The sequence below is a fragment of the Peromyscus eremicus genome, chromosome 4, assembly GCF_949786415.1.
Source record: "Peromyscus eremicus chromosome 4, PerEre_H2_v1, whole genome shotgun sequence".
Lineage (NCBI taxonomy): Eukaryota > Metazoa > Chordata > Mammalia > Rodentia > Cricetidae > Peromyscus > Peromyscus eremicus.
The window spans coordinates 10,299,873-10,326,332 of NC_081419.1; the positions used below are offsets into that span (position 1 = coordinate 10,299,873).

A 26,460-nucleotide genomic window follows, 5' to 3' on the forward strand; every position below is an offset into this window, starting at 1 on the left:
ACAAGCGAGACTGGTTCTGACAAAACAGCAAACCAGAGAATAATTTCAAACTACAGACAACCTCTCCCCCAGCACTGCCAAGACAGGGTTTCTCTGTGTAAAAGCCCTGGCTGTCCTAGAACTCGCTCTGTAGACTAGGCTGGCCTCAAACTCAGAGATCCACCTGCCTCTGCCTCCCAAGTGCTGGGATTAAAGGTCTGTGCCACCACCGCCTGGCCCAGATAACCTCTTAGCTGTCAGGTTAACACTTGTATTAGAACCCTTTCATCAGACCCCTTTCAGCACATTTACAATGTACACATTCATTCTTTTAAGGAACATTCTATGATACATGCAGGGACTTCAATCTTCCATTTTCCTTCCAGACAATCACCTGTGCCCTTTGAACACTTGGCCCCCTTCTTCATCTCTAATGGCAGAGTGAGGCAGGCAAAGGGTGAATCGACTGGGCCCACGGAACCTTCTGGAGAGAAGGCACTTGAAAGTAGCATATCACCTGAATCTGCTGGCCAATTTGAGTGGAACCAGCCTACCAGAGAGCTGTGATCCGGTACATGGATGAAGGATGATACAACCACATAGATACCGTCTTGCGTTTATTCACATAGAGGGGTAAGAATTGGTACAAATCATAGACATCGTTTAAATACAAATAAATAGTTCTAGTTTCCAAAGAAACAACTCTAGATAATCCTAAGTATTTTCTAGGTTCCTATTAAAAATAGAAGGCTATTGGCGTCAAGTTCTACCCCACCACAAACCCTTTGAGAACTTAAGGATGAAACGCTGAATTCTATACTCTTAAGAAGTCACCAGACAAATGGGGGGCAGCGTTCCCACTTCCCTGAATGAGCTCCTAAGTGGAAGGAGAGTTTCTTGCATCATAGATACACACAACTAATAAACTCAGGAAGTATTCAATATCTAAAGATAGCTAAAAAGACCGGCCTTGGGAAAAGTGGTAAGAATTCCTCCGAAGCAGTTCTGTCGACTCTAAAACCTCAGAGGTCGAGTCAAGTGTCTTAACCTCAGGGAGTCTTGAGTTTCTACACTCCAAGTTACCATGGGTGGCACCTGTGCTGAGTGACAGTGATTTGCCCCGAGGAGAATGGTGCTGCTAATGAGACAGTCTGTCAGGTCCGGCACCAAAATGATCAACACTGAGCTGCAGAAACACATGCCCAAGGCTGTCTGCTCACGTTTGTCTCTATACTATCATATTCAGTATGTCCAAAGACAAAGCTATCTGGGGAGAAGCATGCTGTCGGAGGAAAACTCATTTTTAAGCTGTGCCATCTTCCAAAACGACAGAACACATGTGGTTGTAATGTCTCGGTGCCCGAGCACTGGCGGCACTGCCCTCCTTAGCTGTACAAGGTCACTCAGCCACTTTTCACACCCCACAGCACTGCTGGAAAATAATGGTGGAGAGTGACCAATGAAGTATACTTTAGGTTCTCAGAGAAATGTTCTTTTCTACCTAGATTGATCAGGATATGATGCTAACTGGAACAACTTCATGCTATAAAACAGTCTCTTGGAGCGAGGGTATTAAAATCCAGGTTAGTAATAACATTTGGTATTACAGAAGGCAAGGTTATTCAGATTTAAAACCATGATTGCCAAATAATAAAAGCTGGATTTCCAAATAGAATACTGCTGTGATATAAAATGCTAAATTTGATTCTACACTTTGTTGACATAAACAATTTTAAGACATATACCATGTTTTCCTAATTGAGATTTGGAAATAATAAGCATAATTCTTAAACAGATCACTACAATATTCACTCAAGGGATCAGTTGCTTTTTGCCAAGAATTCTCTTTTTAGTCCAACTGAAGGATTTCCACAGTAAATTCTCAAACAGTTCTAAAAATGACTGAAAACGTCTCTCACTTCCCACCCTCACTCTTATTTTTTGTTTATGTTGAAAAGATGTGTATACATAAAAGTGCTCAAAGTTTTTGGTGGATGTTAATAAATTAGTTTCCTGATTTAAATAACAACTTCGTATGCTTGTTTTTCTCTCTGGCACATTGTGTTTCTGGAGTTACAAATCCAAACAAAGCAGCCAACTAGAGCAGCTCAGTGTTCAAATCACAGTTTGGACACATTCCTATTTATTCTGGATGATGCTCAGTTCCACACATAGTTCAGAAAAGACACATCCATATGAATACCAAATACGTTATGTTAGCAGCCCTAACATGTGACTGTGTTGTTGGCAGTACCGTTCACATCTACAAAGACAAAGGAGAAGGATTTCAAACATGGAGACCATTTGCTTTCGCTGCTCTGGTAATTCATCATCATCTTCGAGACTTCCAGGCTGTTCTAGAGTAAGGAGTAGTCCTTTTCTTATCTGGTGGTTTAAAGTAGGAATAAACAGGTGCTGCCGGGTACTCTGCGTCAGGATTCTCTGCCATCATTTTCAGCTTCGCTTCAATGGCTTTGATCTTCGCAGTGACACTGGAAAAAGGACAGCAGAGGATCAGAACGTGCCTGGGGACATTCAGAAAACCCTCCCGTTTCCCCTTCTTACACTGATGCGTATTGGGGAAGCCATACAACGTGAAACTATAAACATGAACCAAGAAAAGTAAAGTCTGACAATCAGTTATGTTTTTTATAACCTAAGCCTAGGCACAGTTTTGCGTAATTCACATGGCCTTATATAGTTAGTCTTCAGACAGACACCAGGTGGCATCTCCGTGCCTGTCAGAAAGTAGACAAAGATAGACTGACAATGACGTCAGAATGTAGGTTATAGTTCTTACTTTGCAAACGTTAAATGGCTAGCAAGTGAGAGTTGAGATCTGGATACAAACTGGCTCAAAACCCCACGTTATTAACTAATATACTAACTACCATACCTTTTCAACCACCGAGCAGTATCAGAAAAAAAATTCTAGAAAGCCTATCAAGTCTCTTTGTCTGTCTGTCTCTCTTTTAATTTATGTGTATGGATGTTTTGCGTGCAGATATGTCTGTGTCTGGTGCCCCCGGAGTCTAGAAGATCCCCTACAACTGGAGTTACAGGTGGCTGTGAGCCACCGTGTTGGTGCTGGGAATTGAACCCAGGTCCTCTGGAAGAACAGCCAGTACTCTTAACCTCTGAGCCATGTCTACAGCCCCAAGTTTCTTTTTATTAACCAATATGATACAGTGAGCCAGACACCCACCATCCTCTGGACTTTACCACTTTTAATCCTTCTAACAACAAGAGGGGTTCCCCTCAGGATTTTATGGGATACGTGTACCCGAGAGTCACAAGGCTAACACACTGTGGAGCTAGGACTCCACCTGCCTTTTTGTCAAAATACTTTTGCTTTTTCCTCTGCATCAGAGAGGGAGCTGCGTAGCTCTGCAGACACACAAAGGATGACCTGAGGGGATGCTGCACAAGCTGAGAGGCATTTAAGTCTGACTAGGGACACTGCAATCGCTGGAGTAAAATGCAAAGCACTCAGGAAGCAACGTGCTGCCTGGCAGATTCCTCATTTTTCATTCCTGGTGCTGTCAATGGTGTATAGCTAGTGAGACAAATTTGTAAGGAGTGTCTACAAGGTCTTCTAGAGATCCTCAAAGGGCATACAGTGGTTGAACATTCTCATAGGCAACAAATTAAAAAATAAAGTCAGCAAGAAAAGAACAAATGTGTGAAGAGACAGACCCTTTCCCTGCATACCCTTTCCCCACAAATATGTGCCATATTTGCATTAGTAGAAGAGCCCTATATTGCAATAAAATCCTAATGTATTAATACACCAGGCTATTTGATAAACAGCTGCAAGTACAGAGTCTGAGAAGTTAAAGCCATGTTCACTGTAACATGGAGACCATCAAGCATAAATCCAGAGATCAATACAGCAGAACTATAAAAATCTCCATGGAGATCAGATTTTATGGGGATGATGCCATATGGATATGAGCTCTCAAAGACACCCAAAATATTATGTTTGTTTTCTATGTAATTAATTTCAATTTCAAGACCATCTCCTTCTCTTGCAGTTCAGTGAGATGCTTTTAAGTCTGTGGGGTTCAAGGCACACTGCACATAAGGACACGTTTCCTTCCTGTTCCAGGTTCTGTCCAAACAGGTATCACAAGTTTTATAATCTTATGATAGACTGAGTGTAATTGTTGATTTCTGATCCACGGCTGTTGCTTCAAATACCTTCTTCCTGTTTCCTGACAGGCTTTAACTCTGACTCTGTTACTTACTACCAGCACAGTTTCAGGCATGGTATTTCACTTTTCTAAGCTTTTTATGGCATTAAAGGATATATGCTAAATAAAGGATATAATAAAGTACTTGTAAGTTCTTACTTATAGAAAGTTCAATAGACCCTGGGTATTGTTACTGTTATTGTTAATATTTTCCCCTAAGCTACAGTGCAAAAAAAGAAACAACAAAACCCCCAAACCGCCCCTCACCCCCCAAAAAAACTGCTTCTGCTCAACCACCCACTGAACGTCCCTTTTCTACTCAACTCTTAGTGCTCCTGTTCTGAATTAACTCCAAAGAAGCCACTGACAATTCATACAAACTGGAACACAACTACTGTAAGTTGCTGCACGGGTACATAGAATTAAATGTCTGCAAACATAAGGGAAGCCATCACCAGGGAGGAATCAGTACATGATGGAAACGCCAGAGACTGAGGTCTTGTAAGAATGCGTGTTTTCAGGGTAAGGGCTGTGTCTGATGTATCTCTGTATCCCCAGCTCAAGGCGTGGTACGTGACAATTAAACCTGTTCTTTTTCGAGGGAATGAATTCTATAAATGGTGGTATATGATCATGGTGGGGGCGGGTGGGAAAAAGAGGAACTATATACCGAACACATCTCCCAACAACAAACCAGAGATTCTATTCTAGAATAAGAGTCACCGTGCTGTAAATGAAGGCATGGAAGAAAGACATGGTTGACCTATTGAATGACGGTCCTATAGACGCCACCTTACCTGAGGTTAGATTGAGTAGGTTCAGTGCTTGAGGATGGCTCAAGGCTGATGGGAAGGATTTTATCATTCTTGTTATGATCATATCTCTGAAAGTGAGAAAAAGGGTAAATTATTTCATTTGGGCAGAAAGTATTCCTGACTGTAGTGCATGGTTAAGACATGCCAACCCTACCCAGATTATCTCAGCATATTTCCAGTCTTAAGCCTGTATTAATTTAATATCATACAAAAATCATCATAGTTTTGGCCTAAAGCAGTTTAGAAAGAGACGTTGAGAAAAAGCTTTTGTCTAGTCGTTAGTCTTCATCACTGGGAGAAGAAGAATTTCCCAGCTAAGACTTCACTGTTCAAATTTCCAGATGGTACAAATGCACAGCAGGGCTACCCTCTTATATTCTTAAACTGCCATAGATTGCCTCTTACAATATTTGTTTTATTCAAAACACTTTAAAATTCTGGTAGATTTTGCGAAGTACCAAGCATAACATTCAACTCTTAATAGGCCTGAGTGGGGAAGAGAAGTAGTAACAGCATTCAGTGGCAGATACAGAAAACATTACATAGTAGAGGAGTTTAATTTGATGTAAGATAATTACACATTTGTTGTGAAAAGTAAGTGTGGTATTAAGGAGCAATCAGGAGCCTTTGGTCAAAAAGGAACCATGAGGTAGAGATTTCACATGAGAGACAGGATGAAGAGTGATTTCTCCTGCTTGCCTTTTCAATGAGATGCAGGATGAGAAAACACCAGCCAGTCTGGCAAATGAGACTTGATTTTATTCTGAGTAAAAGCACTTGGTAATTCTGTCTTAGACACTAAGTGTGCCCCATCATGACCTGAGATGCTCACAGGCCTCACAGTTTTATGATCTGCTTTTCAGCAGAGACTCTCCATTCCAGTCCTTATGGGAAGTGGGCAGCATGCTTCAGGACCCATGTGCACTAGATAAGAGCAGAGGCGCCAGCTCTGGCAGCGGCAAAGCTGTCTGCGGGCAGGTCTGCCCAGGTCCACTGCCTGGGAGTCGTCTCCTGGACTGCTCTAGCCCACATACTTCACTACCTCTGTGCCAGCTGGAGCAGAGCACCTTTTTTAGAAAAAGAAAACAAACAAACAAACAAACAAACAAAACCAGCCACAGCTTTTCTAGTTCTTTTCCTCAAGAGATGAACTATAAAATGGACAGGGCAGTGTGCCATTTTTCAGAGCCTGGAGACATCCCACAAACCCACACTATAGTAACTCTCCAGACCTCTGAAGGAACGAGACTGCCATGCTTTACGCACACAGAGAAACTACTCATTTCTCAAGCATTTAGAACAATAAATACATTCAAATTCTCCTTAGAGATGTGAGACTGGGAAGAGTCTATTAATGTCCACAGCAACTAATTTAAAAAAAATAAATAATTTGTTTTTCCTCCAAAGAACAACTCCCATTTAAAAAAAAAAGGCAGAGGTTTGAGTGTACACATCAGCCACAAGCAAAGATCAATCAAAAATGGGATCTGTGGCCATGTGCAGAGAAACAACAAAGGAACCTGCTCCCTTCCTGAGAAGCTTTTCAAAAGGAAAATCAGGCAGGGCAGCAGCAGGAAAGTGAAGAGGCTGGGATCAAATGGAGAGGTGGCAGCTTTCTCCAGAGACTGGGTTAGGAGGAGGCAGGGTGCTGTCTGTCTGTCTCCCCTAGACTTACCTTGACTTGAGCGTGAGCCCATCGTACCACCAGCTTCTTGGACAGTGCCAGCTTGCCATTGAGACACTGGATGGCTTGTTCTGCTTCCTGTCCAAGAGAGGGACGATAGTTAGTCAGAAAATCAAATGCTTATTACTTATCTGTATTCTCCTCGGGCCTTAGGAGGTTGCAGTGGCTGGGTTTCTAACCAAATTGCTTTTGGTACTTGGGAAATGGCTTATAATTTCAAATGGCAAAACAACAGCATCTGAATTTTTAAAAATTGAAACAAAGTTTCAAATCCTCTGTCATTTCTTGGCATTTGTCAGCTGTAAAATACAGTCACTACTCGTCCCACGGGGTAGTGTGAGCACTCGCAAACAGGGGAGGAGCTTCCCAGTGTTAGCTGACAGCAGTGCCCCATCAGGTCTATCTTTCTACACACATGCTCTAGCCGGCGTAGAACAGACTACATCAAGGAACTGTGCTCCCTTCAGAGGCTCTGGAGCCATATCCTGGACTACAGCTTCACAGATATGGGTGTGAAAAAAATCAGCCTGGAAAAGCAGGAGCTAGTCCCAAGAGACTGAGCAACATTCCTATGTGAGGCAATCTATACACCTCGTTTTCAGAGCACAAACTCCCCTGATCCTTCCCTGATCAGATATAACAGTAACAAGGTTAAACAGAATTCCTAAAGCTGCATAAAATCACTGTATATACTCCCAGCAAACCTGGCCATGCTTCCTCATCCTGACAAACGTTTTTTGCCCCTCAGGTATCCATGAGGCATCCAACTAAGGGTAACCCACCTCTAGTAGGGGTGAAGGGACCCTTAAGGAAGACCTAATGGCAAGATGCATCTGAGATTGAGGAGTAGCCAAACTGGCATCCCCAGTGAGTTCCTATTATTCGCTATCCACTGTGTATCAGGCATTGGCTGTTCACTTGTCTCAGCAATGCTCTACTACAGCAGAGGGCTAGACAGGAGACATACTCTTTTGTTTCACTTGGTAGCTTAGAATGCCCACAATGCTCTATTAGTTCTCAAGTATCTGCAGCAGTAGAGGCCAACAAGGGATAAGTACTCCAAAAGAACAATTTCCATCTCTGTGTGTGTTTCAAAGTTCACAAATTTAATACTAAATGCCAACCGGACTGTCATACATATACTTACACATCCTCCTAGCCTCCACCTTTGTAAAAGAGAGCCTCTTCGTTTACTCCACTTGTTAGATGAAAACCGAGGCCAAAAGAGACTTGCTTAAAGCTAGTAATAAAAGATACAGGAATACAGAGTATGCTTTATGACCACTAGTCCAGGGTTTTAAAATGAACATGTGTCCCTAACGTGACCTCTGATTTTAATTGTCGGCAATAATCCTCATCACTCTATCATTAAAGAAAAAAACATAAAAATGGTTATCATATGACCATTCTTTAATTGCTTCCAAAAAGGAGTGGACAATTAGAATAATAACATATCATTGTTACCTATAATATCTTAAAAAATTAGAGGAAGTAAAAAATACTCTGACTGGTGAGGACAGATCATGTTTTTTTGGGCAGTCTTAGAACTCCCATACATCACTGTGATAGGCATTCTGGCAACTGCATTTTTTTTTTTTTAAAACTATGTAGTCCAGGCTACCCTCCAACTCTCAATCTTCTCGCTTCAGTCTCCCAAGTGCTAGAATTACAGGCATGTATAACCATGCCCAGCTGTGGCAACTGCATTAAGAAAAATTATGTCATTCTTCTTTTTTTTTTTTTTCCCTTTTTGAGCTGTGTAGCCTTATCTGTCCTGGAGCTTGATCTGTATATCAGGCTGGCCTCAAAATCAGAGATCCACCTGCCTGTGCCTGCTCCCAAGTGCTGGGATTAAAGGTGTGCACCACCATGCCTGGCTAAAAATTATGCCTTTTGATGATGCCATTCATTCCATTTCCCTAAATGCAGTGAATGTACATAGTTACAGCTATAAAGATACCCATTCCATAATATTTATACTAGTCAGTTACTGGTGGTGACTCATATAACTAATAACTGGGGATCATGTAACATAAATCCATATAATACTATGCAGTCACCAGAAATTATAATTTTTTCTTGTTTTTGAGTCAGAGTCTCACTATGGCTAGACTGAAACTTACTATATAGACCAGGACGGGTTCAAATTCAGAGATACCCACCTGCACCTGCCTTACAGGTGTGTACCATCACACCCAGCATCTGATGATTACTTTTTAATTGCATCCTAAGTCACATGTAAAATGTACAAATTTCATAGCCAGGCAGTGGTGGCACACGCCTTTAATCCCAGCACTCAGGAGGCAGAGGCAGGTGGATCTCTGCAAGTTCAAGGCGAGCCTGGTCTACAAAGTGAGTTCCAGGACAGCCAGAGCTACACAGAGAAACCCTGTCTTGAAAAACAAACAAAACAAAACAAACAAACAAGTACCAGCTTTAGATACAGATCACTGTAGATCAACGTGTGCTATTGGGTAGGCTAGATCAGGGGTACTTATCTAGCTAGCTAGCATGTACAAGATCTGAGTTCAGCCAGGCATGATGGCGCACAGCTTTAATCCCAGTACTGAAGAGGCAGAGTCAGGCATCCTGTGAGTTCCAGAGAGCCAGGACTACACAAGTGAGGCTGCCTCAGGAAAAAAAAAAAAAAAGGAACAGACAGACTGGCCCTGGGTTTAATCCCAACATCACAAAAATAAATAAAATTTGTATGCATTGTTTTTGAGACATTGAGATAAAAATATATAAATTATGTAGGCATATGTGTAATTATGTGTCATCAAAGTGGTGTGCGGGCCCATGCACGTGCACATGTAGTGGTCAGGTCAATGCAGAGTGCCTTCTTCCACCGTTCATACCTTGTTTTTACGGCAGGGCCCCACCCAACCTGTAACTCATGGACTGGTTAGACTGGCTGGCCACTTAGCTCAGGGGGTTTGCCTGTCCCACCTTCTGCACACCCTGTGAAGCACTGGGGTCAAAATGTGTGCCACCATGCCTTTATGTGGGTGCTGGGGTTGGAACTCAGTCCCTCCTAGGTACCCTTTGGGCCCCTGACTGACTGAACCATCTCGCTATCCCCAGAAGGGTACATGCTTAAAAGATAAAATGGAATCAAGTGTGTGAGTGGCTCCACCAGAAACAGGCCTCAACAGAACTGACCGAAAGAAAAGGAGACTTGGCTGGCCAGCCACTAAAGCATCAAACAAAACAAGGTAGGAAGGGTGTCTATCACATGCTCAATGTGAGCATCCCAAATTATGTGGCCAGTAGGAACCAGTCACCTTATAGCTTGAGCCCAGGGAGAGGAAGCTTGTGCAAGCTGCACTACTGAAGTCACTGGTGGAAGGGATGTATCCTTTAGGGCTCAGTGTGAGTGAGGCACACAGAGAATACCCAGACATGACTCCTGCCCATGAGGTCTGGTGGTCAAGAGATATAAAAATGATTATGACAGAGTGCAAACCAAGAGGGGGAGAGGGAGCTCAATTACCTGCTTAGTTTCAAAGTTAACAAAACAGTACCCTCGGGGCTGGCCCTCCAAAGCACCCGACTTGTGGAACAGGAAGTCAAATTGCTTCACTTTGCCAAACTTCTGGAGGAGCTTGAGGAGGTGGTATCTGTGAAGACAGAAGAGCCCATGAGTCCACTCCTGGAATGCTGCTGGCTGCTCAGCCTCAAAGGTGAGATAAAAGAGGGAGATAATTCACCTCAGGCCAAAAAAAAAAAAAAAAAAAAAAAAAAAAAAAAAAAAAAAAAATCTCTGGCTACTGCCCTATGCTTTCCTGCAAACTGCTGTATTATTTTATTTGAGAAACAGGATTGTTTGCCTCCACTTGGAATGGGAACTAGAACTGTCATGGCTATGCGCCTGTCCAACACAAAATACCAAACAAAAAACCACACCTAACAAACAGCTGTCTGCCCACAAGCACTGTTTGTTTTTCTTTTGGAGAAAAGCTCAAAAATAGTGTCGACTTATTTATTTTTTAAATTTCTTGGCAATGATTTAGCATTTGTGAGTATCTGTAACTTCATCAGAAACACACACACACACACACACACACACACACACACACACACACAAGCATACGCTAAATCTACTCTGCATTAAAAATAAACAAAGTTGCAAAACGATCCATATTCACACAAAAACCGGCCCTAAAGCACCTCTCTGTTAGACTTTGTAGTGACTCTGCTGAACCCAAACACAGCTAGTGGCACTTCCACAAGGCTTTAGACCTGACTGGAAATTAGGACAACGTGGAAGTCAAATGTGACTGAGGCTGGTCTCACCATGCAGGTGATACTGGCCAGCTCTGTGAATCAGCCCACCTCATCTGGGTATGGTCAATAAAAGAGTCAAGGAAGGAATTTATTCCCAGGAGAGGTTCACCATACTATCTCTTGCCATCCTGCTTGCTCCTTTCTTGTATTCCCCACTCCTACAACTCACTTGGCTTCTATAAGACTTTCAAGTTGTTCAAACAGATGTGGCCTTAGCAGGTTGTTGTGGCCAACCTCCATTCTGACTTCCTGTCATCCAATGTAAGGGTGAGACAAACCAACAGCTCTCCCATTTCCTTTTCCTCTGGCCTTCCTCCTGGCACCCTCTAAGCTATTCAAATGGAGTCAAGGCTTTCTCTAAACAATGCTGTCCCCTTGATACTAAAAAGGTATCAGCCCACATGCTAAATCGGTTACTACTCGGAATTCTACCCCACAGGGAGCCAGTCAAGTCCTTGTGGGCACATTTATATTCCTGCTGTTTGCTAGGAGAAACTCACCAAGATTTTATTCTTGAGCAAGATCTCCTTTGGGAAGCAGAGATAGGAAATATGTCACACACTGTACTAAATCTGACACTAATGTGCATCAATAAGCAAGTCCTTATAGTTACTCAGGTGTCTGATAACACTGTAGAAAGACACAATACAGGTCTAGTACTGGGACAGGAGGAAAGGCTCCCAAGCCACATTGAGGATAGTAATCTGGTCCTTGGACTGGTTTTGAAAAGGAAAAGAACCACAACTCTGTACTTAATTACTATCTCCCATCAGGAGACCTCAATCACCCAATGAGAATGCAGGACTCCCTGCAAGGGGGGGGGAAGCTGGGAGACATTTCTAGTACAAACCTCTGTTCTTGATTATCTGAACAGGCTACAGTAAGGCTGAGTCTCCCCCACAGGCTTTAATTCATAGCCACACCTGCTCTTATTACACCCGTTCAAACCTTCACACCACGTCAATGCCATAGAATGGTGGGTCAAACCCATTTAAAACATAACAAAACTTCAGGCTACTATGGCATAGCTATCTTTTCATTAGCTTCGTTCTACTAAATAGCAGGAAGGTAACGCGATTGGCATTTCCTAGGAAATGAATTTTCATTTACTCAGGAAAAAAATGCCAACAGATTATTCATTGTAAAGCTAACAAACACATGCTGCTTGAGAAGTGTGACCTTAAGATTCCAGGAACATCTGCTTAGGTCTGTGTCTTTCAACTTCTCTAGGATTTCTTTTCTTGTTTGATAATTTCTTGAAATTATCGGAACACGGAAACAAAAGGAATGAAATGTTTACTACTTTGCTTCCTGGAGATGGGGACTGCAGGCTGATAGTGAAAAAAGCCTGAAGCCTCTTGCTTTCACATCTGCAAGTACTTTTATCTGCTGCTGGGGTATGGGAGCTCAGCCCTCATCAGCGGCTTGCTTCCCTTAATGAAACGTGCACCCTGCTGCCTTCAGGAGAGAGAATTAGTATATGCGTCCCTCACACACTTCTGTAACCCAATCAGCGCTTTCTTCTTCTAGTGAGTCATTAAAATGGCCTTCTGGCCTGGTGGCACAGAAGCAATCACATGTACAAATGCTAAAACAAATACCTACTAGGTGCTGAGGACCAATGAGGCATCAGGACCTCTAGACGAATAAAGGTGCCTTCCAGGCCCTCAATGCTGGTTAGAGGAGAGCAACGTATACACAACTACGAGCAGTGTACATTTACAATATAGAGCACCTATGTTCACGTGTACACACACACACACACACACACACACACACACACACACACACGGGAAGAGTAGGAAAGCTTGAGAAAAGGGGATATCTGTATGCAGCATCAGTGTGAGTGAACACTGCAATGAGAAAGGTCAAGTTTGATCTATTGGAAGAGAGCAGAGAGTAGGGACAGGCCATGAAAGATGTGTATTCAGGGAATTTGATTTGATGTTACGGGAAGCAGAGAGCCAATGAAATGACCTTTAGGTTCTTTGTCTTTTTTTAGTATGTCAAGTTTTTAGAGAAAATTTTCTTTGTAAGTCTATAAAAATTACTCTGAAGAGAATCTTTTTGTCTTGTGCCATATACCTTACTAAATGTTTTCTTGTCTCAGATTTAAGTAAGCAAACAGCAAATGCCATTTCATGAAGGAAGAGCATGAAGTGGCAGACACCCTGCTGTCACAGGCTCATGCATCTGCTTCCAGCGAGTCCTGGTTTATCCAGTCAGCACCAGAAGGACACTTGCATCTGGTTGGTTCGCCACCTCTTGGCTTTTAAGTTTACTCAATGTGTGGCAAACTGACTTCTTCCCCACAAACTACCCCATGGTCAGTGGAGATTTGAGTTTACACTCCCCAGGCAAGACCTCTGGGGCAAGCCATGGGTCTGAGCCCCAGCATTACAAACAAAAGTAGAACACCCTTCAGAATCATCTTTACTCCACTCCACTCTTCTTCAATTCCTGTTTCTCACATCTCAGACTCACCTAGCAATCTCCAAGTACACTATCCCCACCCACATGGCAGCAGGAACAGTGAGTATCTCCTGACAAACCTGCCTCTTCAGTCTCGCCCTTCCAATTCACCTTGCATGTATGTAGTCAAGTCCCTCACCAAAACCTTCCTGTCTTGGTATCAGGTTCTTGTTAATATCCAGTGACTTTACTCTACAGGAAATTCAACTTGTCTGAATACAACGTAAAGAGCCCATTTCCATCTGACAGTATTCTACCTATCCAACTGCCTCTTCATTACCAGTAGGACTCATTCTTGCCTTAAACTAAAAAGTCCTTTTAGATCTGCTTATATTGAGTCAACTTCCTTGCCCCGACTGACACACTTTTATTCATTATTTCTCCTCTGCTTAGAAGGCACTATGAAAATTTCTACTGGTTCTCTCTCACACTTTCATACAATGCAAAGGTTACTTACTTATTTACAGAGCACATTTAATACCTGAAAAAGAAAGCCAGTACTAAGTACAGCATGGCAAATCAACATGTGAGAATACTACCTTTTCGGCTTCCCTGCTGCAAGGACTGGTGCTATTTAGAGGTACTGTTATAAGCTTACTGTCTGGGTCTCACAGCAATTTATAAGTTTCCACATGTCTAAATTCAAAACAGGATGCTTTAGGTCACGATTATTCAGTTACTCTATCAGACTATCTGAGCAAAGGTACACTGAATTAGAGCGGAGGAAACAAGAGCCATCATCCTTTACTTTGTCAACTGAGCCAACCCATGCCACTTTTCTTTTCCTATACAGAAGGGCAAATCTGTTCCCCTCACCCAAGCTGTTATGAGGTGAAATAGGAGTATTAGAGTTAGAAGAAACATTTCTGCTATTTAGTTGAACATTTTCACTTTACAGAAACATGAGGTACAGAGAAGCCGAGGAATTAGAACACAGTGGAAGTAACATGCACTTAGGCTTGAATGCCTCTGTAAAAACAAGTGCCCATCACTCCAAGTCTCCAACACCTCCTTAGTCACATGAATGCTTCTGGCATACACACAGTCCTAAAACACTCTATGTTCACAAAAGCTCTATCTTACAATATAGCAACATTTGGGAGTGATTATTATTTTAATTATTCACGTAGGTTCACCATATCTACCCCCAAGAAGAGCAGGATCTAAGAGTTTATGTATCTGAATCGCATGAGCATGAAGAGCATATTTTTGAGACCAGACTGTCACATTCTTGAAAGGAGACTGATGGACGTCCTGTATAGCTTAAGAAGAATTCATTTTAATAACCAAAAAATACAGATATACACAGAGCAACTAGAACTAATCACAAAATAAATGTGGGTAAATTAAAGACAGAATGCATTGTTCAAATGTTGTTTAAAAAACTACCATTGAGGCTGGAGAGATGGCCCAGTGGTTAAAGCATGGGATGCTTCTAGAGGACCTGGATTCCATTCCCAGCATTCACATGGTGGCTCACAACCATTTCCAACTCCAGTTCCTCCAGGGGATGTCATGCTCTCTTTTGGTCTCTGCAGGTACTAGGCATACACGTGGTGCACCATACATAAATGCAGCTAAATACCCATATGTATAAAACAGTAAGAACAAAAAAGCACCCCCTACCACTGTATTAAGATACCCCTGTAACTATTCCTGGTAGTAAATATATACTTTGTTTCCTAAGAAGAAGTAAGAGAGTATTTAAGGAGAGACACTCAAATCAACTTCTGGAAGAGATTAGGAAAGAAGTGTTAAGGAGCTGGGATACAGTCACAGGAAAGAGAATTAAGGGTCTGGTGAAGAGGAAATAGCAGGAAGTGGCAGCAGTTTTTTGGTTGGGTAAGCTTAATTAGGAAAACTGGAAGACATTCTGCAAACTCCCCTTGTGAGTCATTAGAAGGTTAGAGATTTGCATTCACAAGTACCATGTGTTCATATTCCTTCAATGCTGGGGAGCAACTGTACATTAATTATTTAACTAGGTTCACTATTTTCTATCCTTTGAGAAGCAGGATCTAAAAGTTCATGCATTTGAGCAACTTGAAGGAAATAATGTCTCCATAAGACTCATGAAATTTAGCAAAGCGACACAAAGCTGTCAAGTGAACCACAAGCTTTGATTGACAGCTATGTTTCTGAAAATTCTGTAACAAATCAGTTTAATACAACTCATTCCAAGGTGAGGAAGTCATAGAAGGAAAACAGAGAAAAGGGTTTTGGCACTATAGAAATGGGGATACTACAGGTAGAGCACAACACGTCTAGCCAGCAGGGCCCTGACCTACACTTGGTATTTAATGTTTGCCTTTGACTGAAATATCAATGGGAAAGTCTTACTCCAATGTTCCTGTCAGGAATACATTCATACACTTACTATGCCATAAACCCAGGGGCAGGTGCCCTCGTGAACCCTGATGGATAGCAGGACACAATCGGCACAGAAATCTCATTACCTCAACTACAGCCAACACAACCAGCACTGTGTCCACACTTCAGATCTCCATTCAGACAAGGAGAGGTGGGAGTGGAAACCCTCTGGGGAGTACCCCTGAGAGCCTGGGTTTTAGATGATGGAAAAATTTAGATGAACAGACATTAATTAAGAGCCTGTGCTGGTTCACACATCCATCCTCATAGTCATAGAGAGGATGTTAAATACATTCCACATTCCAGAGTTCCCACGACCACAGCAACATGACATGCAGACAACATAGCTTTACTATCTCTGCAACTTATATGGCTACCCAATGACATCTGCACTTACCTGATTTGAGCTTTCAAAGGTTTAGAAGCTAAACTTGGTGTTGTGACGTAAAATCACATCTCTTCTCCTCTTTCCTAATCCCATCCTTAAACACACCTCATCTCATCCCAGACTCAGAAAAGCAGGTTCCCTCTCTTCTTACTCTGTGTTTAGCCCCACTCTAGGAGGAGTAATTCCAAGACTGCTCATTTATTCCACGCTTGCTTTAAGTACTGATTCCACGTAGGTCAGTCTTCTTACCCTTTGCTACTCTGCCGCCAACCAATACCTTCCCCCCTCAAAACAAGTGGTAGAAATAAAAACCTATTACTTCTCTGCGAAGATATTCCTTTTCACTATAATGGCTCTGATGGAAAGAGTGGGAGTCAAGACTATTGTATCCAATTGGTAATGTGATCTTGGGCAAAGTAATTCTGTCTCTCAGACCCTCATTTCCTTTATTGTAGGGAAAGAGAGATGGATAGTATCAGAGTCATCTCAACCCATGGAGCTTGCCTAGGGATTGCCAAAAGAAGAGCGGCAGGTGATAGATAAAAGCCTTCGAGCGCCTCTTTTCCCTCCTTGGTCAAAGCAGCCCTGAAGTCATATTTTACACACGGCTTCTTTCAGATTTACCAGAGGGCTTCTCTTGTTTAAGCTGCTCGGCATGGAGCTGGGTACACTACAGGCACTCCGCTCATTTAATGAATGAATGAACAGCAAAGGGACTAGGGTGATCGCTAAGATCTCTTCCCACTCTCACTTTCTATGGTTCTGTGGCTACTTATAGCAGTCAGTCACATGGGGCCCAAATGCCTATTTGTAAAGATCCCGAGACTTCTTTGTGTGCCTCCATTCTGGGAGATAAAATATGCCTTAGGTGGGCTCTAGAACAATTCCTCATAACCACTGAGTACAGAGTCAAACAGTTGGCAAAGAGTTCTATTCTTTGCTGAGTAGGAAGGAAGAGGCTTATGACTGATGGAAATCCAAAGCTGTGTCCTTACAGCTGTGGAGTGCAAATGTATGAAGAATGGGAACAAGCTAAAAAGAGCATCATGTCCCCATCAAAGAAAAACTGAAATCAAATGAAGGGGTCGAGATGCACAGCACTGCTCTGGAAGTCTCCTGAGCATCCACAGCAGACACTGCACCTCTGCATACAATCAACTAAGTGATCTGCACTTACTCCGTGATTTTGGGGTCCAGGTTGCCAATCCATAATCGGTGTCCTTCCTGTAGAGAGCCCTCTGAAAGGATGGATGCGTTCTCCAGGGGAAGGGTTTTGGTTTCTGCTTCCATCAATCTCTACGAAATACTAAAGGCAATGTGAGCATTGAGGCAGGAGAGTGGAACAATCTTGTGTGAACATGAGACTTCACATGCAATTTATCCAAGGAAGGCATGCTCTCTGGGCAGTCCTTCAAAGGCCTGTTGTTCCCAACTGGCCTTGGACCAGTTCCCTTGGGATAGTCCTTCTGGCAGTCAGAGCTGCCATTTAGGATAAAGAGGTATGGTTGTATGGAGGGTCTTGAATTTCCTGAGGCAGGAGACCAAAGGCTCTATCACCCCATGGTACACCAGAAAAAAAAAAAGGAAAGCCACCAAGAAGATAGTCTTGAATGTTGAGGGAATGGGGCGGGGAGTGGGGGGGGGGGGAGAGAACAGCTTAGGCTCCTGTTCTTCTTGGAGCAATTCAGCAAAGGGAGAAGGTGGCACAAGGGATGTGAGCGCAAACACTGGAGTTAGAGCTGGATTTGAAAGCAGGTTGTGTGACTTACTTAATTATCTGAATTTCACAGGTCTCAATTTCATCAAATGTAAAATTAGAAGCAATAGTTCTTATTTTATAGAGTTGTTGTAAAGATTACATACATTAAAAAAATTACCAAACCACATGTTTAACAACAGTAAGTAGTCAATATATTAGCTATTGATCACCAAGTTTACTGTTTTGGTAGAAACAAGAAGGGAATCTCCTTAGTTATTACAGTTCATCATCTGCTTTCTTAGTGTAACTTTCGGCAAGTCACTTAACTACTCTTAAGTCCTTTTGTGAGGACAGTATCTCATAAAGGAATGTAGCTCTGCCAAGTTATACCACTAAGGCTTTTAGGACCACGATTCTTAGAAATATTCAAGACCAATAATTCTTACTCGTCTTAATTCCCAAAGTATCTCATCTCACAGAGAAGAACGACAGCTGTGGCAGAGGCAGTGACGGGAAGAACAGAGCCTGGTGTGAGAAGACTCCACTGAAGGGATTTTCCTCGGTACCACAGTCTCCTCTTCTTATCTATTTACTCTATTATGGGGGGATGTGCATATCATTTAGCACAGGTAGAGGTCAGAAGACCATTTTCAAGAGCTCGTTCTCTCTTTCCACTCTCGCTTCGGCCATCTTGCTGGCCCAGTTTCTTTATGTTTTAATATAAACTTTGAGGGGCTGGAAGGATGGCTCAGCAGTTAAGAGCACATGTTGCTCTTGCAGAGGACCAAGGGGTTCAGTTCCCAGCACCCACTTGGTGGCTCACAGCCATCTCTAACTTGAGTTCCAGGAGATGAGATGCCCTCTTCTGACTTCTGCAATCACTGCATACATGTGGTGCACATACACAGATGGCAGGCAAAAGACTCGTGCACATAGAGTAAATAAACCTAAAAAATTCATAAAGATAAACCTTGCTTTGCTTATTAAGGTTGCTGAGAAGAAATGAGTTGATAGATGAAAAATAAAATTTTAATAAATCTATACTATGATAAAGGAAAGATAAAGGGACAGGGAAGACAGCAGGGCCATGCCAGACTTCAGACCTCCCTGCTAGAAAAACAAAACAAAAACCCCATGTGTCTTCTATATCAAGAGGTGACTCAGAGCTCAGCCCTGTAGGAAATAGTTCCCACCCTCAGAATGCGTATATTTGAAAGTAGAGCAGAACTAAATTTTAAAATAAGTGAAAGTAATTAATGATAGATACTGTTTACAATGAGAAGGATCAAGTGACTTGGGGTTGGACTACTTTAGACTGAACAGAGTTAGATTTGAGTGCTATAACTTCTGATGTTCTCAGGTCTAAAAGGTACAGTAACACCAAAAGATACCATGTTCCAATCGGAAGAGTACAAGGCACTCGACTAGAGAGATCTGTATTCAAAACTGACTTTCCCAATTACTGTGCCTTTTGTAAGTAACAGTATCACCCTTATGTGTCTTCCTCATATTCTGTCTCTGCCACTTTTTCCCTTCCATATAAAATGAATAAAATGTATTATTTACTTTTTGCCCATGTCTCTAAAATAATAAAAGATCCTATAGCGCAGGGACTCGTCTGGCTTGATCATGGTTCAATGCTCAGCAGGTAGTGCACTGCCTGGCTCAGAGTTAGTACTATTTTCTGAGAGAATGAATGAAACAAAGTCATTATCTTCTTTCCAAAGACGGGGACAATTATTCCTATATCACGTGGCTATTTTAAATAAGGAAATAAATATACATGTGAAAGCTCAGCACGTGGATTTTTGAAAAACAGTGAAGTCTAATAAGGTAGTATGCAACTATCAAATCTTTTGGGGTTTGCAATGACGACAACTCCTTGGAGTAACAGTTCATAAAATGCCTTCTAGATCCCTCCCATCTGAGCCGTATCAACTCTAGAAGCCAGGAGGGGACTGGGGTCGCTTATTCCTAAACGCTAACAGCGGGGTCAGGCCAGGAACCAGGGTTTCCCGATTCGCGGCTGCGAAAGGTCACTAATGGGATTGTTATTTCCGGGCCAGGAGCAGGACGATCCGGGGCGGGGCCTAGAAGCCTGCGGTGAGGGCAGTCTCCGCCATGGTCCCGCCGCCAGGTTGGCTCTGGTACTCACCTGCCAGCCTCGGAGCAGTGCCCTCAGCTCATGCCCTGAAACCAGCTTCCGACGCCCGGGTCCGAGCGAGGGACGTGAGGGTACCGCAGGCGAAACACAGGTCGCCGCCCGGCCGCCCGTGACGCGCTACGTCTGCGCCGCCGCGCCGCCCCGTGACGTCATGACGCCCGCACCGCCGCCTCCTCTGTCGCGCGTGTTTCTCTCTATAATCCGGGCTATAGCTGGTGAGTGGCCTCCAGGGGTCCCAAGGCGCGGGCGGGGTCCAGCTGCCACTGACACTTTTTCAAGGACCTCGAAGGGACCTCGTGGGGCTAGGCTACCGCCCGTGACCGGTTCAGCAGAGTTCGGCTCGACTTGAGGCCGGGGGCGGGACTTCTGGTCCCTCTACCCTGGGGGGGGGGGGCGGGGGCTCGTGTCACTCACTCCGCTTTTAGAGCCTTGCCAGGGAACTGGGTAAATAGTTCCTGATATTTAGGACGTCACCTGACAGGAATATTGCCTCTTCCGAACAGCCCTACGCGCAGAGGTATAATTATTCCCAGTGATGAAGCACTATCCTTACTAGGGTTTCACGGCGCCCAAGTGGTGGAGTTTAAATGCCACCAAGGCCTGAATCGAACGCCTGGGCTTTTAAAATCGTCACTCTGCCGTCCTGTGGGCAAACAGTTGTCATTTCGATGGTGCTTCAACATTTCCACTACTCTGGCAAATTTTACAGATGAGATTGAGATTGCATACTTAGGAAGTGCTAGAAGCAGGACTCTTGCCTAGGCCGTCGCAAAGTTTGGTGCTCTTTCTTTTTTCCCATTCTTGTCTTTTTATTAACTCATACACACTACTTGTCTTCTGGTTTGGTGAGGCAGTAAGTCAGACACTTGCCACAGTAATGTCTTTCAAAGTGGCTAGCCATGAGAACTCCAGCACCACATTCATCAGGACACTCACAGTTGACTGATTTTGCCATTTTCGTCTGTCTTATACTATTCCAGCACAGCCAACTTGACCTTTCTCTATGCTTATTCTTCTTGGCATAATCCTTTTGAATTTTGTAGTCAGACAAAGTACAGCCATCTTCCAGCTGCTTACCAGCAGGATCGACCATTGCTCATCAGGAGGAATCCCCTCCTTACCCTGATTCTTGGCCTTTACATTTTCTATAGTGTGTGAGGGTTCATCCTGGAGCGGGATGGCCTTCTCTGTAAGGGAAGGAAATGCACATTCCATTGTGTTTCCCAGAGTTTTGGAGAACTTGTAGTTGGAAAACTTGTAGTTGGAAAGTCATCTGATTCCTTCAGTTAATGGCTGAGGAAAGAAAACCAAGCTAGGAGAAATGATTTGCTCCGGTGCACGTCCTTGGTAGAGCTGAGATACATGCTTTTTGAATGGGAGTGATTGTGAATCCAAAAGATACACGTGATGGGGATTGATAAAGTGGGGATATTGGAGTCTAGGCCTTCTAGTCTTTAGGTGAAGCCTTTTGTCCACTTGTTAAATTTTTATCATTCCTCTTTGGCTTGTGCCAAGGACATTTGAATGCTGTATTGAGTCAGATATTACAAATACCTTTCTTTACATGAGACTGAATTTGAAAAGGAGCACACCCTATTCCAAACAAAGAACTGGAAAAGCAGTGGTAATGGAGGCAGTGTTGAGAAGCAGATCCCAGGACCTGCCATCAGAAGTGTAGATTCCAACTCTGATGTGGGCATTTTGACATTGGACAAAAGTTTAATCTTTCTAAAAGTCTATTACCATACTTATCACATCTGTATGATGTTTGTGTTCTTGTACTATCCTAAATACAGGATACAGTAGTGAACAAGTAGATTAGTCTACTAGAATAGTCTATGGAGTGCCAACCGCCATGTGGAGATACTTAGACAAGGATCGAACAATTACACAAATATTTACTTTTATTGTTAAAAACTAAGTGCTGTGATGAAGTATTGAGTATGAAAACTGGATTTCAGGAAATTTGACATAGTTGGAAGAAGTGGCCATTGACCCTGTGCTCTGACAGACAGATGCTTAAGATGAAATCTAAAGAAAAACAATGGCAGAGAGACAAGGGAAGACCATTCCAAGCATATTTAATGATTTAAAAAAATGTTTTATTGTTCTGGGTAGGGGTATGGGGGTGGAGGATGGTGGGGTGGTGCATGCCTTTAATCCCAGTACTTGGGAGGCAGAGGCAGGTGGATCCCTGTGAGTTCAAGGACAGCCTGGTCTACAGATACAGTTCCAGAACAGCTAGGGCTGTTACACAGAGAAACCTTGTCTTGAAAAACAAAACAAAGCAAAACAACAACAACAACAAAAATGTATGTCTATGGGTGTTTTGCTTACATGCATGTATGTGCCTAGTGCTTGTGGAGGCCAGAAGAGGGTGTTGAATTTCCTAGGACTGGAGTCATATAGATGGTTGTGAGCCACCATGTGGGTGCTGAGAATCAAACCCAGATCCTGTGTTGAAACAGCCAGTGTTCTTAACCTCTGAGCCATCTCTCCAGCCCCCTTAATAGCATATTTGAAAACTCAGGAATGGGAGAAACTCATGAGGAAATGGAAGATCAGTTTATTTTGTAAAATGTGTGTGGTAATCAAATACAATAAAATGGGAAAAGTATTTTATACACAAGGTGGTGTTCAAACATATTAGAAATGTATGTTGTGTATCAATACACAGCTGATTGGAAGGGGTTACTGGGACAGTGGACAAGCTAGGATATAGGTTCATAAGTGTATGAAACTCTTAAAGAGTAAACAAAAATGTTATTAAAATATTAGTTATCTGGGGGCTGGAGAGATGGCTCAGTCGTTAAGAGCACTGGCTGTTCTTCCAGAAGACTTGGGTTCAATTCCCAGCACCCACATGGCAGCTCACAACTGTCTGTCAAGGGGAACTGGCACCCTCACGCAGACATACATGCAGGTAAAACATCAAGGCACATAAGATAAAACATAAAATAAAAATAAAGAAGTTATAATTAAAAATACTAGTTATTTAAAGTGAAAAAAGATGTGGTGGAAGTTGTTGCTGAGAAAGACTAACCTACTCAAGGTCACACATGTAGTAAGTAGGGAAACATTCTATTGTGAGTAAATTAATGTTGTTGGAACATACTTAAACTCTCAAAAGTTTCTTCTTCACTTTTAATGCTTCATATACTGACCTGAGAGTTCATGTTCCTAAGGTTAGAGACCTAACAGATTGGTTTATTGAACTTCCACTGTGAAAATCCCTGGCTTCTGTGCAATTGAAACGTATGCCTCAAGCATTCCAGCAATGTGGTGTATTTATAGAATTGTCTTCCGGTTCACATGTGTTGGGCCTGCTTTTTGGTGCTGAATTTTCTATCAAAGGTTGTTTATTTCTAACCCATTTTAGTTTCCTGTTGCTTTGTGGATTGGTATTATGACCCACAACAGGAACTGCAGGAAACCTGTCACACACACTGCAGCCAGATTGAGACCCTGTCAATTAAAAAAAAACCCAAACTGCACATTATTATACAGCCATATTTGGATATAAATGTGAGTAGGTAGAAACTTAGATTTAGAAATGTCAACTCAAAGCCAAACTTTTGTGAACAGTTTTTAAATAGTATTGGACGATTAGTTCCATATTCTTGGGCAGTGTCTTAATCTCTCTGGGCCTCAGTTTCAATATCTACAAAGTAGGGACTATAATGCTTTATCTGCGGCATTATTAATGGGAGTAAATGAACTAATATGAGTGAGCCAGCAGCCTAGGCCTGCATTTGTGTAGACTTCACGTGCTGATTGCTGATATCCAGCATAACTTGTTAAAAATCCCATCAGGAGAAATGGTTCACCTTTGCTTTATTCATTCCCTTCCTTTTTTGCTTGTCTTTTTAAGACAATGTCACATCTAGCTTAAGCTAGCCTCTAGTTTGCTATTTAACTGAGGATTACCTTGAATTCCTATTCCTCCTGTGTACACCTAACTGCTAGGATTATAGGCATTCCTCACCATATGTGGCATTATGTGTTGCTCATTTTCTTTTCATTAAAAAGAAGTAGTGATGGCAATAATAGTCAATAATAGTCACAGGTCTTGAGCAGTTAGCGTGTGCCAGGTACCATGCTGAATGTTTTATACGTACTTGGTATTTCATTTTTAAATGAGGCTTATCTTTCTCATTGATAGGGAAAGGATGAATTACCCCAGGCAGATGTATTCACATCTGACTGAATCTAGGCCACTTTACACATCAGTCCTGACATATGTACAGGTGTCCTCATCATATCTGACCCTAGCATGGAAGTCCTTGAAACTGATAGCGATCAATAAGTATTATTGTTTGTGTCCCCATTATCCAGTAGTCACCTTGTCAAGTGTTTTATCTGCCTAATCACATTATTCTGACCTTGAAGAAATAAGTACCAGTCCCATTTTACAGAAGAGAAAATGGAGATGCAGCAATTCTTACTTAGGCAGTGGTGGAGCTGGGATTGGATTTTATGTCTCATGCTGCAGAATGCCTACTCTTGTTTTCCATAATGCTGCATCACCATTTGAGCAGTTTTTTTTTAATGAAATGTGATGTTCAAAGATAGTGCTTTCAGACACTTGATACTAATTGTTCTTAATTTTTAGCTAAGTAATAACCAGATTCTTGGCAGAAGTTCTTAGTGTTGTATTTGTTGACTAGGACTGTGTTCTGTCTGAGGAAGCAATAGCATCTTTGTATGGTCAAAGACCTCAGAAGTGTGTATAACTTGTGTTAACTCAATGGATGTTGGCGTTTCCTAGTTCTAGACTGTGGAAGACCTCAAACCTCAATCATGCTTCAGACTCAAATTAAAGTGCATTCTAATTGGTAATCAGTGCGTAAAGAACCAAAGAAAATTTTAATTAAATGCTGCCATGTAAATTCTCTAGTCATTTTATGCCTATTAAAATGTTTTTCTTACTTAAAGTCCTCTTCTAGTACTCTGCCCTTCCTCTTTAAGCTTTATCAAGATTTTGTGCTTTTGCTCATATAAAGCTTAATTAGCATCATCACAGATTTAGGCTGCTGCACATTTGCTTAACAGGCATTTAAATGCACGGAAAGAACTCCACAGACAGGGTGGGTCACTTAAGTCTGAGCCTCAGTTTTTTTATCCTGTGAAATGAGGATAATAGTTCTTCCTGAGTCTGTTGGGAGGTGGCTTAGAGATAATGTATGTGAAGTGTCAAGTTCATGGCCCAGTTAGAGGAATTGCTTGGTAGTTGGTGTGGATTAGTTTTGAAAGTTGCTGTGGGCTCTCTTTTACTGGAATCTTTTGTCTTTCTCTTTTTAGTGGCTGTTTCTGTGGATTCTCTCCCATCATGGCCTTGGGAGTATACTGCTTCCGCCGGCTACACCCCACCTTTTGCACTTACCTTGCTACTTTGACCAGACCTGTTTCAGAAGTTTCCATGAAACCTGTGCATGGAAGACAACATGACCACAGGCAGTACTTAGCCTACCCAGCCGTGCCAGTTCGCCAGTTTGCAACCAAGAAAGCAAAAGGTAGGTGATCTCCTTCCCCTCTCAGTCCTTTCTTACATTTGCAGAGATCTCAAAGATGTTCAGAGTTCTTCCTGATGTCTCAGAAGTTCACATGCAGACTGTTGGAACCCAGGGCTTGTTTGGTTACCATTACACCTCATTTATTTTCTTGGTGGCTCAGAAAAATGCCTCATTTATTTTATTTAGATGCAGAACTAGAGGTAAAAGTATCAAGCCTACTGGAATGCTTATGGCAGGGATCAGCATACACTCATTCTTTAGGAAGATTCGGATTGGGGGTATAATTAAAGCCAGAAGGGTTTTGGGTGACAGGGCATTAAAACTACAAGTTTAGATGGATGATCTTAATGGCTTATGTCATCCAAGAATGAGATTTTGATGTACCGCAGGTCTTTGCTTAAATGCCACTTCCTCCAGGATGCCTTCCTTGGCCTGAGACTGGGTCAGATTCCCTGTTACATGCACTCATGTACACTGTTATTTAACTTTTGACACACTTAGAACTGAAGTAATTAATTAATCAGTTGTAAAATTGATTATTGTTTGTTAGCTGCCCGCTAAGTTGGATCTGATGACAATCAGTTTCTTTGTGGTTTGGCACTCTCCAGGGCTGGTATATATACTGTATTTTCAGAAACTTTGTTGGATGAATGGATGACAGAGAGTGATCAGGCAGACCCCCCCTGCTTGGGGTGGGGTCAGGTGGTCTACTGTTGAGGATGGTGCTAGAATGTGCTCCTGAGTGTTTCCTTTTCTGCTTTCACACAGATCTGCTTTTTTTGAAAGGAGGATTAATATGCTGCTGAAAGAAAATTAATTCTTAGAAGACTTATCTTGTTAAGTTCAGATGTGATTTGTATCTTATTTTTGAGATTTTCTAATCCAATCCTTACCAT

At 42.4% G+C, this 26,460-nt stretch overlaps 2 protein-coding genes across 3 annotated transcripts in view; one reads left to right on the forward strand and one right to left on the reverse strand.

Annotated features, from left to right (window-relative positions):
• Positions 1 to 579: 579 nt before the first annotated feature.
• Positions 580 to 20,181, reverse strand: Rbm18 (RNA binding motif protein 18). 2 transcript variants are annotated; one of them, XM_059260177.1, is made up of 6 exons: positions 20,043 to 20,181; positions 17,366 to 17,484; positions 10,165 to 10,291; positions 6,663 to 6,749; positions 4,970 to 5,055; positions 580 to 2,471 (listed from the first exon to the last, which is right to left on the reverse strand). In XM_059260177.1, the coding sequence occupies exons 2-6, from the start codon at positions 17,476 to 17,478 to the stop codon at positions 2,312 to 2,314; spliced, it is 573 nt and encodes a 190-aa protein (XP_059116160.1). In that variant the 5' UTR covers positions 17,479 to 17,484; positions 20,043 to 20,181; the 3' UTR covers positions 580 to 2,311. The 2 variants fall into 2 exon arrangements, with proteins under 2 accessions (XP_059116160.1, XP_059116159.1); XM_059260176.1 differs by having other exon boundaries at positions 17,366 to 17,494.
• Positions 20,168 to 26,460, forward strand: part of Mrrf (mitochondrial ribosome recycling factor) — a 59,841-nt gene continuing 53,548 nt past the window's right edge. The window contains exons 1-2 of the mRNA XM_059260174.1: positions 20,168 to 20,266; positions 25,353 to 25,564. Of these exons, the coding sequence (XP_059116157.1) occupies positions 25,381 to 25,564 (184 nt within the window). The 5' untranslated portion in view covers positions 20,168 to 20,266; positions 25,353 to 25,380. The remainder of the gene's footprint in view (positions 20,267 to 25,352; positions 25,565 to 26,460) is intronic.